Source organism: Tursiops truncatus, chromosome 18 (genome assembly GCF_011762595.2).
Source record: "Tursiops truncatus isolate mTurTru1 chromosome 18, mTurTru1.mat.Y, whole genome shotgun sequence".
Classification (NCBI taxonomy): Eukaryota; Metazoa; Chordata; class Mammalia; order Artiodactyla; family Delphinidae; genus Tursiops; species Tursiops truncatus.
The window spans coordinates 48,477,632-48,494,824 of NC_047051.1; the positions used below are offsets into that span (position 1 = coordinate 48,477,632).

The following is a 17,193-nucleotide window of genomic DNA, read 5'->3' on the forward strand; positions in this document are numbered from 1 at the left end:
CTTCAGTACAGGCATTTATTGAGTTTATTGTGAAATTGACATCATTCTTATTATTATGTTCTTTTTTCCTTTTCTCTCTGCAGTAGATTAGGGTCTGATATTTTATTTCCCTATGAATTCTTTAGAGTTTGAAAAAACCACTGCTCTTTTGTTACAGTTTTTTTTTTTGCTAGATGTAGGGGAGACAGTGAAGCTGAGTAGGTTTCATTGTGTACTGAAAGTCAGGAAGCCAGCAGGTTACTTTATTTTTTATATAATTTTTTTTAAAATATTTATTTATTATATATATATTTATTTATTTATTTTGGCTGCACCTGGACTTAGCTGCGGCATGTGGACTCTTAGTTGCGGCATGCGTGCGGGATCTAGTTCCCTGATCAGGGATTGAACCGGGCCCCCTGCATTGGGAGCGCAGAGTCTTACCCCCTGGACCGCCAGGGAAGTCCCAGGTTACTTTTTATATCAAGCATTTCCTGGTGTTCCCACAAGTTGCTTGGACTTTTTTGGCCTTATACACTCTTTGTTCATTGATAAAACTTGTGATATCGACCTATCATCTATCTTTAAACCTCAGTCATCATTTTTGATAATTAGGATAGACTATGCTGATTTACTACCAAAATAATTCTTTATGTACTAGAACTTAGATGCATTTCCTTAAAAATCCAATGTTGGGAATGAGTTTAAGATACCAACCAAGCCACTTGTATGTGTTCGGTGAAGTCCTGACTTATTATGTTCAATCCCAAAGTAATGGATTTTGAAAAACGGAGTTTTGCTTAATATGTTGTAAATTTTAAATGTTTGTTAACTGATATAAATAAATTGCTATCTCTTCCTACCTTATTCATGGAAAACCTGCTTGACTTCATTCTTATTGAACATCAGTAATATTTGTACCTTCCATTCCCTTTTATGTATCAGATATACAGTATATACACATTATTTCCCTGTTAACACTAAACTGGTTGTTTCCCCTTTTTACCAGTTTCTCAAACAATTAGGTCTGCATCCTAACTGGCAGTTTGTTGATGTATATGGAATGGATCCTGAACTCCTTAGCATGGTACCAAGACCAGTGTGTGCAGTGTTGCTTCTCTTCCCTATTACAGAAAAGGTAATTGTTAAGTAAGATATAGTTTCCAGTAAATGCAGAATTCTCTTTCAATGTTGAATTAAACCTATGCTGTTGAATTAAACCTATGAATTAAGAACAGATGACTCCCTTCTTGCATAAAATGAGGAAATCTAGACAGTGGGGACATCCTAAAAATCTAGTTTTATTAAAGAGATGTATTTAGATTTTGATTTGTAGATTGACAGAGAAGCCCTGAGTCTTTTAAACTCTGGTAGTTTTTTTTTTTTTTTATAAAATATGGTTAGTTTGCCTCAACTGTTTTGATGTGACATTTAACCACAATTTGATGTGTATACTTTAGAACTGTTAAGTACTAGGATATTCTTAAATCTGTCTTAGAAAATATATGAATAAAGAATATTCAAAATTTTAATATATAAAATATGTAAATGTTTTCAATATATACGTAAAGAAATCTTTGTTTTAAGGAGGTAGATGTAACTAATGACATGGGTTACATTATTTTCAGAATAAACTTGATTTGGGTGAGAATCGTTAAGCTTAAATACAATTTAATTGGCAGATTTAGGATATGTTGGGGATTATAAACAGCTATTCTTAGCTCTCTGTATCTAAGTTCAAATCTCCATATTTCAGGCCTTCTAGAATGATATCTTATAGCCATGTGCATTATGGAGCCATTTTAAAACAGTTTTGAGTCTGTATCTTTCTGATTTTTATTTTTAAACTTAGAAATAATAAGATGAACTCAACATTGTAAAAAATGAAGTAAATGGGAAGATGTGAGGAATGAGTATTTATACTTATATAAGTAGAAAATATAGTGGCATCTGCCACTTTCTGATATCTCTTACAATTTGGTCGGTCCCTATTTCAGCTCATAAGTGACATAATAAAAATCACTCAAAGGATATCTAGTGGATGGTTTAGGAAATATGAAGTGTTTCAATCTTCTAAGTTCTAATTTAGAAACTGATTATGTAGTTGTGAATGGCTTCAGCATACTAATAGCAAAAGAATTGTTATGGGTACATCATTATCTTTTAAATAAAGTCAGTTACAGTGTTTTAAATGTGCTTTACGCTATTAATTTATTTCTCTCTGATATTTTTGTTGTCTTTAATTATGGCAGACCACAGTGAAAACACAGTCACTTTCCTTTTTCCTATACTTGCTCTGAATCATTTTAGGATTTTTTTTCTAAACCTTAAATCTTGAGAAGTTATCAAACTTTTTGATAACTTTATGGTAAGTTTTTGATAACTTCAAACTCTTGCTTTGTCACCAAGGAACATTGATGTTAAGCAACAACAATAACAAACTAAACTCTAGGACTGTACAAAACATTTCAGCCCAAGACCTTACTGTATTGAACTTTTCAGTTTTTATCAGTTGAACTTATATGAATGAATTAATGGTTCAGAATTTATTCTGAAAATATTTACAAATTTAATTTTGGATATATGTATATGTATAACTGGTTCACTTTGCTGTACAGCAGAAACTAACACAACATTGTAAATCAACTATACTCTAATAAAAAATAGTAAAAAATTAAAAAAATAAAAATTTGATTTAGGAGCACATTTATAAAAATTATTTTTTCAGGCACAGGTACGTTTGTTGTTAAAAGCAGTTCCTTAATTATGGGTTTTAAATAGACATCATTTGTTTCTTTTATCACAGGGGTCAGCAGACTTTTTCTGTGAAGGGTCAGCTAGTAAATATTTTCAACTTTGCAGGCCTGATAGTCTCTATTATAACTATTCAACTTTGCCTTTTAGTATGAAAACAGCCATAGACAATACAAAAATAAAACTTTACTTACGAAACCAGGCAGTGGGCCAGGTTTGGCCTGTAGCCTGTGGGCTGTAGTAGGGCTCCCTACTCTATTGGAATCTGAAAATTAGAGGAAAACAATAAACAAAACAATAAAATCATCTTCCTACTCTCTTCCTTCTCCTCACTTTTGTTTTTAAATTTATTTAATTAAATAATTTATTTATTTTGGCCACATAGGCTCTTAGTTGTGGCATGCGGGATCTAGTTCCTTGACCAGGGATCGAACCTGGGCCCCCTGCATTGGGAGCACGGAGTCTTACCCACTGGACCACCAGGGAAGTGGAGGAAGTCCCCATCCTCACTCAGTTTTTTAAATATTTATTTTATTCAGGTATAGTTGATTTACAATGTTGTGTTAATTTCTCTCCCCACCCATTTTTTAACCTCATTATTTTTAACGCTTTTTACAATTGGAAAAATGAGGCACAGAGACATTAAGTAACTTGTTGGAGTTGCACAGCTAATAATGGCAGAGCCAGATTGTAGGTTAAGGCAATCAGATGTAGAGCTCACACTTTTGACATTATTGTACCATATTGTTTTTACAATCAGTTGTTATAGATAATGGTGAATGTTATGAATACCATCTACTTATAAATATAGTGTGAAGTTTGTTAATATAATATGATGTAACAGTATAGAAATGTGAAAAATAGAAAGTAAAAATCCTCTAGTAATCTCTTATCCCAGATCTCTTATCTCTTATCTGTTAAGTTTTTCTATATCCTTTAACACTTTTCAATGCATATATAAAGTAAATATTTTTAAAACATAAATGAGAATCATATTAATATATACTGGCCTGTAACCACTCTATAATCATGGACAGATTTCTATGTCAGAATATGTAAATCTATTTTATTCTTTTTAAAATGTTTTATAGTATTGCATTCACATATGCCATGTTAACCAAATCCCCATTGATGTATATTTAGAGTTTTTCCATATTTATATTTAAGTCCTTTTTAATATATTATTTTCACATGTAGGCTACTGATTTTTTTTTGATAGTATGAAATATTCAGAACAGAAGAAGAGGAAAAAATAAAATCTCAGGGACAAGATGTTACATCATCAGTATATTTCATGAAGCAAACCATCAGCAATGCCTGTGGAACAATTGGACTAATCCATGCTATTGCCAACAATAAAGACAAGATGCACTTTGGTAAATAATTTTTCATTACTGCTATCTTCCCCCTGCTTAAGTTATAAGTTAACTTACTGAGCAGTAGGTGGTGTTCTAGTTCTTTCTTTCAAAGTATCAAATAAAGCTTTTCCTTCCTTCTTTCTTTTATAATGGGAATATATATACTGTTAGGGGAAATATTAATCCTCCCCAGGTTTAACAAACAAATAACTTAAGCCCTATCATTTATCCCAATATTCTTATATTCCTAACTTACCAGTAAAAGGGTTTTACCTGAGAAATAGTTAGCATGCTTCTCGTATTTTCATATATCAGTCTCTTTGAGATAGCAAGGCTTTTCAATTTTATCATCTTTAATATTCTCAGAATCTGGATCCACCTTGAAAAAATTCCTGGAGGAGTCTGCATCAATGAGCCCTGAAGAACGAGCCAGATACCTGGAGAACTATGACGTCGGTACCTTTTTCTGTCTTGATCTCATGTGTGGGCAAAATTCTCTGGGATTGTAGATTCTTTTGGGGGGTTTGTCTTGAAACCGTATATTATGCAATTATGGATTTTTGTTGTATCCATTAAAACAGGCCTTTTGTACTTTTGTAACATTATCTGAAATATCCATAAATGTTCATAAATTGCCACTTCTTTTCTATGTCCAGAGCTGAATGAGAGAAAAAAGGCAATTTGATTTAACAATTTATAAAATATCTTATGATTGACTGTTCCTTACCATTCCCTCCCTATAATAAATATATGCTTGGCAATACCCTGTGTGTCTTTCACTGGGAATTTGGAACAAGGCTGAAGACCAATGGAAAAAACAAAGGTTTAAAGGTAGATGTTAGAATATTCTCTAGCTATTTTATCAGTGTAATATTTTTGCATGTGTGAGGACACAGGCCACATAGTCTAAGACGTTTTAAATGATTGTACCTTTTCATAGAATTTAGATTGGTATTTACATTTTATTCTATTTGAAATCTATTTTTCTTTTGAAGGCTTTTTACCTTTTAATGACATTATTAAGTAGATTGTAAGTTCTTTGAAATTAGAAACAGTATAGTGTACAAATTATTTGGCTAGAACAATGTGTTAGGCAGAGTTTGTGCCCAATAAATCCATTGACTTGATTATGTTGTTTTAGCATTCTAATGTACTTTGATTATTTTAAGTTGTATTTTCTTTAAGAAAACCTGCTGATCTCATAAAACGTCTTTATTTTACATAAAAATAAAATGAACAACATAAAAGTCACCAGTAATCCCACCAATGAGAGGTAGCCACCATTTATATTTTTAATAGGGAATATATAATTGTATGCACAATATTTTAAAACAAAAATTTGATCACACTGTAATATTGTTTTATAACTTGCTTTTTTCACGTAACTTATCACAAACATATTACATACCAGTAAGTATATATTTGACATCATCATTTAATGGCTGCGTAGCTTTCCATAGTGTAGTATTTTATTTAACCAATAAATTATTGTCAGAAATTTAATATTTTTCCCTTTTTTTCACCATTTGAAAAAATACTACAAGGTATATCATTGTAGCTAAGTCTTTGCAAATATCATTAGTGATATATAATTATGTACAGTTATATGTAAATATATAAACTCCTAGAAGAGAAATTGCTGGACGAAATAGTTTGCATGTTTTTAAAGCTTTGATACTTATTGCCAAATTGCCATTCATAAAGGTACTTTCACCCGTAGTTTACTTTGACTGTTTCTCTTCATCTTTGTTAATAGTGCCTATTATAAGAGCATTTTTTTTTTTTTTTAAGTTCAGGAACCTAAAATCTCTAGCTTCTGTTAAATGCATGCCTTTTGCTCCACATTTCTAAAGTGCTGACTGAAGCTGCATGATTAAGCATAAATACAGCCAGAGCTGCAGAATAGCATGTAACCTGGAGAAACAGATGAGCTAAGCTTCTTCAGTCTCTATCTGTGAGATGCTTACTTTATTCTAGTCTCAGTTGAATAAAGTGTTAAATGTTAGTTCCAGCAATTAAATAAGATAAATGACTCCCACTTACCCCTGGCAATTACAAATAAGCAGATACTCAGTTTCCTAAGGTTTCAGAGATTTGAGGGTTGGAAAGCACAGCAATTCATTTGCTTACTCAGAAATCATTCTTAAATATTTAGTGTTAAACTGTTCCAAAAATCTCCTCCAATTTGTTTCTTAACAAGGCTTTAGATGTTAAAATTTAGCATTGTTGTTTTCATTTAAAAAGTTGGATATAGTCATTTGTTCCTGTTAATACTTTATATTCTTATTACAGGCCATTCGAGTTACTCATGAGACCAGTGCCCATGAAGGTCAGACTGAGGTATTTCACATTTTTCAAAACTTTTCCTGCCACTTGTAAATTTAACCATAGTTCTATTGTATGACATGTAGTTTTAGAAAATTATTGGGATTTTTTTTCCTTTGAGGGAATTTGCTTACGTAAAAGTAGTCATAAAGTAGCCCAAGAACATGTTTTGACAAACTGTTAATATGCACTTTGATGACAGCCATCTCAGTTTGTCTAATCATTTAGACAGATTGCAGATTGTGTGCTGTTTGCTTTGGCTAACGGGTGGTCTTCGTGTTCCCCATCAGGTTCCTTTGACTTGCAAGTATTTTGAGAAAAATACCTGCCCTGTAGTAAAGGTAGATAGCCAGTATGGTTTTCAAGAGCCTTTATCATGCTCAGCTTCTAGCAAAAAGCTGTAACATTCTCTTTACTCAGGAAATCTGTTCTGGGGCAGTGTGATGGTCTTCACCATCTTTACTCTGTTAGCTAGTTATTTCTTCAGATAGGTCACCTCTCCTCTCCTTCTCTTGTCCCTTTTTTCATTCTCTTTTTCATGAGGGATTCCCTCCCTCCATTTCTCCTTTTTCTTCCCTCAAACCTCACCCTCCCACTCTCGGGGGAAGTTTGTCAGAAGGTATTTCAGTCAAAATGAATAGAGTTTAATTAAAATCATTTGGTGTATTTATAACACATTTAAGTGTTAATACCAGAGAATTATAGATTTTCTTCTTTCTTATCCTATGCGTGACTTGGAACCATACTTTTTCATGTACAAAGATGACATTGCCTTTATGCTTTAAAAATACTTGAAAAAGGGCTTCCCTGGTGGCACAGTGGTTGAGAGTCCGCCTGCCGATGCAGGGGACACGGGTTCGTGCCCCGGTCCGGGAAGATCCCACGTGCCGCGGAGCGGCTGGACCCGTGAGCCATGGCCGCTGAGCCTGCGCGTCTGGAGCCTGTGCTCCGCAGCGGGAGAGGCTACAACAGTGAGAGGACTGAGTACCACAAAAAAAAAAACAAAAAAAAAACCTTGAAGAAATACTGATTTAAAAGTATTGAACTTAAATATTCCCACTATCTTCAAAAAAATTTTTTTAAGGAGAAAACAATTTGATACTATGATATAACTGCAGTTTTTCATAGCTCTGACTGGTAACTGTGAATGTTTATAATAAAACCACTTAGGAATTTAAACATTAATTCTCCATGTAATTGTATCATAGTTTCTTGGTTGCTCTCAGGTTCTGCTTTCAGATGTGTGTACCATTGCTTTCTGACTAAGTTTACATAACAGACGCACACACACACAGTGGCATGTCTAAGTGGTTTCGACACCATATTGGAAATGAATGGGATGCTCTGTTTTTTGTATTGCTTTTTACGATCTTGAGCATGTTCTTAATCTTCACTATGTTTTGCTTTTTTTTGTTTACAAATTTGTAGTGTTAAAATTAGCAGTGATGGGCTTCCCTGGTGGTGCAGTGGTTGAAAGTCTGCCTGCCGATGCAGGGGACACGGGTTCGTGCCCCGGTCTGGGAAGATCCCACATGCCGCGGAGCGGCTGGGCCCATGAGCCATGGCCGCTGAGCCTGCGCGTCCGGAGCCTGTGCTCCGCAACGGGAGAGGCCACAACAGTGAGAGGCCCGTGTACCGAAAAAAAAAAAAAAAAAATTAGCAGTGATGGTGAAGATCAGCATGAAATTATTGTAAAATATGAAAACTGTTAATTGTAGTAAAGCAGTTAAATGCTTTAATACCTGTTTACTTAAAAAATTGTCTTTATGGTGCCTCCTCTTGCCTCCCTTTTGGCCTTTATCCAAATTACGGCTTTTAATACCTCCTTTTAGATGATGTTCACATCTCTTCTCTAGACGTAAACTCCTTCCCGCTGTAGACTATTTTATTTTATATGATTCCTACTATTTGCATTTTAGCTATTTGTTTTCATATTCTTTTTCATTTATTTAAGATGTATATTTTTTTAACATCATAACAGCTCTGAAATTAGGGTGTATCTTACAGTTGATTTTGTAATTTACTTGGTGGTATTACTTTCTTTAGTTGTACATAAAATGATGCATCTTAAAACCACTGGTGCCTTAGATTTGGTGAAATGTGGTGTCATGTCTCCCTTACCGTGGCTCTTCGACCTAGCATTGGTGTTCGATTCCTGTGGGTATGCCCCAGAGTATCCAACACCATTCCTTGTGCATAGGCACAACACATAATTATTAATTCACCAGAATTAGCTCAAAACTAACCTTAGTGGTGTAAAAACTACCAAAAAAGGCTAAATCTTGGTGTTCTGTAGTCCCCTGAGTAAACCAAACATACTATTAGCCACTGTTCCTCAATAGGGCACTATTAACATTTTGGGATGAGTTCAGCTCTTTGCTGTATGGGCTGTTTTGTGCATTCCAGGGTGGAATATAGATTATAATATTCTAGCCACTGTATGTTAGTGACTCCCAGTCACTGAGAGAACAAAAACCCACACCATACATTTCCAAATTCAGTATCAACCACCTTAAAACTCCTGCACCAGGGACAGGTTTTGCGATCACTTTATTTCTGGCTCATCTACCATCTGTGGACTTAAGAGTCTTTGACATATTATTATCTCCATTGCTCTCTGTATTCCAGCACACTATTTTTTGTCAGTTCCTATGACACACCTCAGTCTTTCCCATTTGTATTTGTTTGGTTTTGCTGCCATAGCAAAATACCACAAACTGGATGACTTAAACAACAGAAATTTATTTTCTCACAGTTCTGGAGGCTAGAAGTCAATATCAGGGTGCCATCAGGGTTGGTTTCTGGTGAGGCCTCTCTTCCTCACTTGTAGACGGGTGTCTTTTCACTGTGTCCTCACATGGCTTTTCTTCTTTGTGCACTTGCAGAGAGAGAGAAGTCTCTAGTGTCTCTTCCTCTTCTTATAAGGACACCAGCCCTGTTGGATTAGGGCCCATCCTTATGACCTCATTTAATCTTAATTACTTCTTAAACGCTCTGTCTCCAAACACAGTCACATTTGGGATTAGGGCTTCAGTATATGAATATTTGGAGAACATTGTTCAGTCCATAGTACCATTTTTGTGCTTTGTAAGGGCCCAGTTCTTGTCCAGGTATACCCTTTCACTTTACATAGTTGGTACCTTCTCATCCTTTAGGTTTCACCTTAAAAGTCATTTTTCAGAGAGGTTTTCTTTCATTACCGTTAAGTAGGGCCACCTCAGTGAATTTTCTGTCATAAAACCCTTTTTATTTTCTTCCGGGCATTTTTTAATCTACAATATGTTTTTTTGTTTGTTTATTCCATTTATTTCATAGAATAGGAGTCCCATGAGGACGTGGGTCTTTTTTGTCATATTTACCTTTAATCCCCAGGACAGTGCTTGGCATTGGACAGTATATAGGCATTTATGAAAAAGTGCATAGTATAAAAGTAAGGAGCACAGGATGTAGGTTTGTATACTGACTCTACTATTTAGTAGCTTAGGCAAGATACTTTCCTTAGCATAAAATGAAAAGAATAGCAGCTACCTTATGGGATTGCTGTGAAGATTAATGAGTTAATCATATAAAGTGCTTAAAATAGTGCCTGGTATTTAATGGGCCCTCAGTAAATACTAGGGGTGATTTTGTTTTACCAGGCTTTCAGAAAAATGAATATGAATGGCAGAGGATGAGCTGAAGCAATAGGGGGAAGCCAGATCAAGGGGTGGCTTGAATTTTATAAACAATGGGGAGCCACCAAAGATGGTATGTTTAGTGTTCAGCATATTGAGTTTAAGGTGAGTAATGGGTCATCTGTGTAGAAGTTGGATATGGAGTCTAAAGCTCTAGGGCGATATCTGGAGTTTTGTATTTGGTCGGAGAGTAGTTAGAACCTTGAGAATTCTACAGAGGGAGAATAGTGGTGAACCACAGTGAATCCCTGGGGCACATAGGTGCTAAAGGAGTGGGTGGAAGAAGAGGAGCCAGTAATAACAGTGTAATAACAACTGACATCATTGATACTCTCTGTCAGAACGCTTTCATGGGAATGGAGTAGGCAGGAGCCTTATTGCATGCAGAGAGTTGTAGACTAAATGAGAGATCAGTGAGATGAGCCACCAAAACACAGTAGCCTCTTTAGAAGATTGGCTGTAAATGCGGCGAAAGAGTAGTTGTTTACTTGTATGTTCTGAATCCCACCATGATTGTCTGGCCGACTCTGGCTAATCCAGAAATTTGGACGGTAGCCCCACCTCACTTATGCTTCATTAACCTACGTTGGAAGTTTCTGCTTTCATGTTTCACTTAAGTTTGGGAAGATAGAAGAACAACAATGGGATATGAGGAAATTAAATTAAAAGTGTTTTTTTAAATTGTGAACAAATACAGTGATACAATAATGGAAACAGTATGCAAATCAAACATAAAGGCAAGAAAAGAAAAATCCAAAAGAATATTTTATTTGCCTTCAGACTCTAGTTTTACTTCATCAATACTTATCTAAAAAGCCATTTGTAAAGTTTGTGATTTGCCCATATTAATTTAGGAGCCAGCCCAGATATGAGTAGAGATCTCCTGATGATTTATTGTTTATTTAACTTTTTACAAAAAGAATAAATTTATTATATTGCTCAGGAACCTCCATACAAATTTATAGTAATAATGAAGAATAATAGAAACTGACACAATTGTTCTATGTATGTATTAAACAAACATGCCAGTATGGAAAATGTAGCAAAAAATGCTTTTAGTAGTTATGGTTTTTTTTTTTAACTTCAAATCTTTTTTTAGCTAATTTTAGAACAGTCGAAATCAAACATTTTTGTGGGATTTTTTTCTTAATATTTTATCATGAGTATTTTCCTCATCAAAACCTCTTTATAAATAATTCCTTATGGCACTGTACTCTCATGTGAATGAACCATAATTTACTTTCCAGTAACCTTAACTTTTGATATTTAGATTGTTTTCAGTTTTTCAAGTTAAACGCATAACTTCATTGAATATCTTTGTTTATTCATATATTCATTCTAGGTTCTTTCTTTAAGATCATTTCCTATAGGTAGAATTACCTTGAGTCAAAGGGATGAACATTTTTCAAGTTCTTGTTACATAATATGAAATTATTGTCTGTCTTTCATTTGATTAACCTAGTAATCTGTTTGAGCACCTACTATGCCAGGTATGGTGCTAGCAACTATATATACAGAGATAAATAAGATGCAGTGTGTGTCTTCGAGGATCTCTTACTTCAATGGAGATAGTTCAAAAATAGATGAACATTTTTCAAGTTCTTGTTACATAATATGAAATTATTGTCTGTCTTTCATTTGATTAACCTAGTAATCTGTTTGAGCACCTACTATGCCAGGTATGGTGCTAGCAACTATATATACAGAGATAAATAAGATGCAGTGTGTGTCTTCGAGGATCTCTTACTTCAATGGAGATAGCTTCAAAAATAGCCATTACCGGTGTTGAATTCTATTTTTAAATTTTGGCTTGTTTGATAGAGGGAAATAATGTGGTTGATTGCTAAGACCATTCAAAGATCTGTTGTAAAAGTTTATGAAATGAATTTCAATCATGAAATTAAATTGTAATTAATTTACAAGTGAAATGTGTAATCTGCTTTGGTTAGTGTTGTCCTATAAGAGAAGGTGTTTTTGACTATTGGGAAAGCAGTGGGTAAGTTCTGATTTCAAGTATGTGCTCATGTATATGTATACACAATTTTAAATAAATTGTGTATGTGTGTATGTATATGTATGTGTCTAGTTGGCTTTTCTGGCCCAATCAGTGCAGAATGTCAGTGATGGGGGAGGAAATAGTGTCAAGTTTTATCTTTATTAGTTGTATAAGTATAGTTTGCATGGCTTCATTTTACTCTGAAGTATAGTTTTTCATTATTTTGATTATGTTAGAATTACAAGGAGTTAAGATGCTCTCACATTTATTTTCCTTCTTTACGGATTTATTTTCTTCTTTCCTTGACTCTGAAAGAAACGGAAGATATTAGGAAGAAACTTAGTTCTTATAGAATGTACAATTTAAGGTCCTGATTGTTTTGGGAGAATCAGATGGGAACTGTAAATGAAACTCAGATGCAAGTACCATGCATTTTAAGCTGTATAGTCCAGTTTTGTCAAGAAATCTGAAATTGCATCTTTCTGATCTTTCTTTTTGTTTTCCATTTATTTTCCATATCCCATTTTCTCTATTCCATTCCAACAAGATGTAAGGGAAATCCTTTTGGGGCAACTTCATTTTATGTCATTCTTAAAACTGAGAAATGCTCTGGAACTTCTGTCCTAACTCCTTACACTTTTGCCTTTTTCTCTCCTTCTGTTATCATTTTTTCTGTATATCATTCCCTGAATAGAAGCTGGTTTAAAGCGTATGTGTGGAGTTGAATGGGAGAGCTGAGTTTGAAGGAGGAAGTACAAATTAGGATTAGTCATAGTGGGGGAAATATTATTGAAATGGTTCTTTTTTTGATCCTTTGTTTTCAAGCAGTGATATTGTGTCTCCTTACATGTAATCAGTTCTTCTTTATCTAATATCACTTGAAAATGAATGATAGTTAAATGGATTAAATTAGTTGTTGAAAGGGTCAGAATGTAGTTACTACTCTGTCCTGTTTACACTTTTTTCCCTTTCTTAGGTTAACAAATATTTTGTCCTAAATGAATCAAAATAGTCTGTTTTTTATTCTTTCTGCATCATCTTCTTGTTCTTCTTATTTTCTCCAGTATCAGGGTTTTGGAAAAGGAGATATATAACTATTATTATTTTAAAGTAAATTCTTATATGAACTCATCAGTTGACTCTTCCAGACCTGACTAGATGTAATTCTTCTATCTAAAAATGTCTCCAGCAATAAAAATAGAGTTGAGGTTGTAATGATATTTGAGGATGGTGGATTTTTCTGTTTGTTTTGTTTTAACCACAACTTTCCAAAACAAAGGGTTAAGATTTAAGATTCTTTTCGTTTGTAGTCAATGAGAATCTTATTGGAGCTACTCTCAAATTGTAAAAAAATAATAATAATAATAAAGAATTTCTGGGACTTAGTTTTTGGCCAGCTTAACAATGGTAAGCTTGAGTTTAATGTAAAGTATAGAGATATAGGTCATTATCTTAATAGAGATTTTGGAGAATTGTTAACGGAAGTGAGAAAATACAGTTGTTAAACCAGTAAGAGAAAAAAGTCTTTAAAGAATATCTAGAAATCTGTGGGTATCTTGATTTATTAGGTGAGCAAAATGAAGAAATTTGCCATTTTCCATGGAATATGTAGTGGTATTTTGTGTATTTTGGTATCTAGCTCATGTTTCACTTTGACTTCTTTGCCAACTGAACATGGATACTTTGTAGGAAAGTTTGCATCTTCTGCATGAATCTGGTTTTACTTTCCTATTTTAAATTTGGACCTCAAATTTAGTGTAATTCAATGCATTATACTGAAATTTATTCAAATCTACAGGAGTCCATTTGGAATTAATTTATAATTTTGACTTTAAACTTTTAAAGTTTTATATATGTGTACATATCCTCATGCATGTATGCCTACATTTATAATTTTACTTCTTTTCATGGCATTTGGAAGCCCTAGAGAAGTTCCTAATTTTTTTCCTTTCCATGTGCCATTTTTTTAGACTCAGTGGTATCTCTAAAGTTTGAAAGGACATGTCCTATTCTGGAAATAAATTTAATTGTCATGATTAAGTATATATTTTATCAGCAGGTCAATGAAAGGAATGATTTTGTAGGTATTTAAGACAAAAGAGTCTCACCATGAGATACCTGGGGTTGCTGGAAACTTTGGGAATCATTTTGGGGTGTTACAGTATCAGTCTTGATTATTCTTAAGTGTCATTTATGGGTGAATGCAATGGAAATTGACATGCTTATCAATTGCCAAGTATTCTCATCTTCTTAAATTCTCACTGCTTTTAAAAGTATGTCTGTCATCTTATTATAATGATGGTTACCATTTACTGAACGCATCTTATGTGGTAGGCATTATACTAAGCACTGTGTGTACCCTACTCTAATCTTCTCAATTCCTTAAGGTAGATGTTATCCCATTTTACAGACTGGAAGACAAAGAAGTTACTAACACAGCTAGTAAGTACTGTCCATGCTCTTAAGGCAACAAAATGTATAGATAAATAAAAATTGCTAAAACAAACAAGCTCTTAGTCAACAGTAGATTTTTCCTTATATTAAACATAAAGTCTTACCCATAAACCAACCACAGTCTTTTGGTAATTATGTTATCTGTATTTTGGAAAACAGTAATTATTTTAAGTACCTACCAGCCAATGATCCCTTTATATTTAGGAAATTACATGGTTATAATGATATTTTTCTTAGTAACAGGATGCCCTTTTAGATGGGAAAACATTTTGGGTATAAGCCAAAATCTACTTGCTTTATTTTAACATTTTAGAATAATTTAGATTTAAGCACTTAGGGTAAACTACCAAACACTTGATTTCTTAATAAAGAAGTAATACTAGTCTGCCCCTCTGCCCCCTTTGTTAAAAGGTCTGTATCATTTCTTGTTAGCCTTTACAACATGTCTAATTCTTTGGTTATTATTAAGTACTCTAAAGAGTAATCTATTTTTTGTACACCCAGAGAATGTATATTAACTGAAGGAAAAGTAATTTGGCTTTTTAGACCGACACACTCTTGCCACCTTTTTTTTTTTTAATTATTTATTTTTGGCTGTGTTGGGTCTTCGTTTCTGTGCGAGGGCTTTCTCTAGTTGCGGCAAGCGGGGGCCACTCCTCATTGCAGTGCGCTGGCCTCTCACTATCGCGGCCCCTCTTGTTGCAGAGCACAGGCTCCAGACACGCAGGCTCAGTAGTTGTGGCTCACGGGCCTAGTTGCTCCACAGCATGTGAGATCCTCCCAGACCAGGGCTCGAACCCTTGTCCCCTGCATTGGCAGGCAGACTCTCAACCACTGCGCCACCAGGGAAGCCCCTCTTTCCACCTTTTTATTAAAGGTTTGAAAAATTTTTTTTTTAGGCTTCATGACATTTCTAATTTTGTGGTTATTAAACAGTTTAAAGGGTAGTTGACTCATTTTTTCATATACAAAGTGACATACACATTAACTGTGAAGGAAAAGTAATTTGGCCTTCTGGGACCCAGGTATTTTGGTTTCTTTCTGAACTAGTTATAACTTTGAAGATAGAAAAATTTGAACTGTTGATTGTTTTGGGAATACAGCTAGAGATAGTAATAGGTTTGCCTCTATGAATTAGGTAGTTGACAGTTGATGGGTGGGTGGCTTTGTGTGAGATGAAAACACTGAAATTGGAGCCAGGAGTCATGGGTTCTGCCTCTGCTTTGAGAGTCACTAGTTACATGACTGTGGGCAAGTCAACTAAGTCCTTGTGCCTCTAAAAGACCCCGACACTGTTCTGATGCTCATGGGCTGTGTCCAAATGGCTCACCCTGTATTTTTTTTTTTAACTCAAGAGGATTTAAGTCAGAATCAGAATGCTTAAAAATCTCAAAATGAATGTCTATACCTAATTCCTTTATGCAAAAAATATTTGTTAAACTCCTTAGAGTACTTTCTGAAGAGCAAATCATTTAATTCCTAGGGTTTTTGAAAAGCCTGTTCTGGTTTTTTCAAAACTGTAATGAAGAGATAGGTTATATTGCAGTGGTGTATGTGAAGTCACATTATACCGTTGCAGACCCACGCAGTAAGCAGAGGGGGCACGGGTTCAGTGTTAATGTCCTGGCAGACAGTGATGTCATTAATAATTCTAATGAAATACATAATTTTTGACAACTTTGGATTCCTCTACCAGAACTGAAAAACTGAGGAAGTGAGTTCTTTATTCAGATGCTCTAGAAAGTGAGCTCTTTATTAAAATCTTCTGAAAGACTCAAGAATAAGCTGTAGATATTTGATCCTTTCCAGTTAGTATGGAAAGGAAATTGGCTATTTATTCTGAAGATTCTACTCACAGTTTAAATTTTCATATTTGAAAGCAAAGCTAACTTAGTTACTTCGGCAGCTAATATTATGACAATGTAAAAGTTGGTGAATATGTCTTTAATATTTGTAATTCTAAGAGAAAGCCTAGGAATATTAAGATTCCATAGTAACGTTCTTCATATCAGTCTTTTCATCTCTTAAAAGAATATTACTTGAAAGTCCTTTCCTGAAACTAACACAATATTGTAAAGCAATTATACTCCAATAAAGATGTTAAAAAAAAAAAAGAAAGTCTTTCCCTGAATTATCATATAAACTTTCATTGGAATTGAAAATATATGTGATGTACACAGTTATGTCTATATTATGAATTAAATTATCTTTACAAATTGTACAGTTGGAAAAGATGTGTATATATTGTGTTCCTTTAGCTTTAGGAGGTAGAAGTAAATATGACTAGAGTAAAAATTTAGAATTACTGTTTCTAATGTTTAACAACTCAACATATTCATTTACTTATGGAAAACAATACTTAGTATACTAGCAATATGATAGTGGATAAAAGGTTTTTCTAAGAGCATTACAAGGTAGTTACAAGTAAGACAGTCATAATGTAGTAACGTACTGTCCTGTATTTGATATTGTAAAACAGTTGCCAAATAGAAACACATGCACACACACATGAACCTTGATGTATGGAACTCATTCAGGAGGGTGTGCTTTTGAACATATCCTTTCTTTTTTTCATTCCTTCCTCTTATATATGGAAAACGTGATGAGCAAAAAGAGGGCTAAAATTACCCATAGATAATCTGATAATGTTTGG

The 17,193-nt window shown here is 34.1% G+C and overlaps 1 protein-coding gene across 6 annotated transcripts in view; it reads left to right on the forward strand.

The window, feature by feature from the left end:
- UCHL3 (ubiquitin C-terminal hydrolase L3) overlaps window positions 1-17,193 on the forward strand; it is a 43,532-nt gene that overhangs the window by 9,539 nt on the left and 16,800 nt on the right. For 3 of the 6 annotated variants that reach the window (XM_073795306.1, XM_073795307.1, XM_073795309.1), the window contains 5 exons: window positions 989-1,117; window positions 3,953-4,109; window positions 4,458-4,543; window positions 6,384-6,431; window positions 14,478-14,528. In XM_073795306.1, coding sequence (XP_073651407.1) covers window positions 1,043-1,117; window positions 3,953-4,109; window positions 4,458-4,543; window positions 6,384-6,431; window positions 14,478-14,528 — 417 coding nt within the window. In that variant the 5' untranslated portion in view covers window positions 989-1,042. Of the gene's footprint in view, window positions 1-988; window positions 1,118-3,952; window positions 4,110-4,457; window positions 4,544-6,383; window positions 6,432-14,473; window positions 14,529-17,193 lie in introns of those variants that run through there. The other 3 variants (XM_073795305.1, XM_073795308.1, XM_073795310.1) reach the window with 2 other exon arrangements.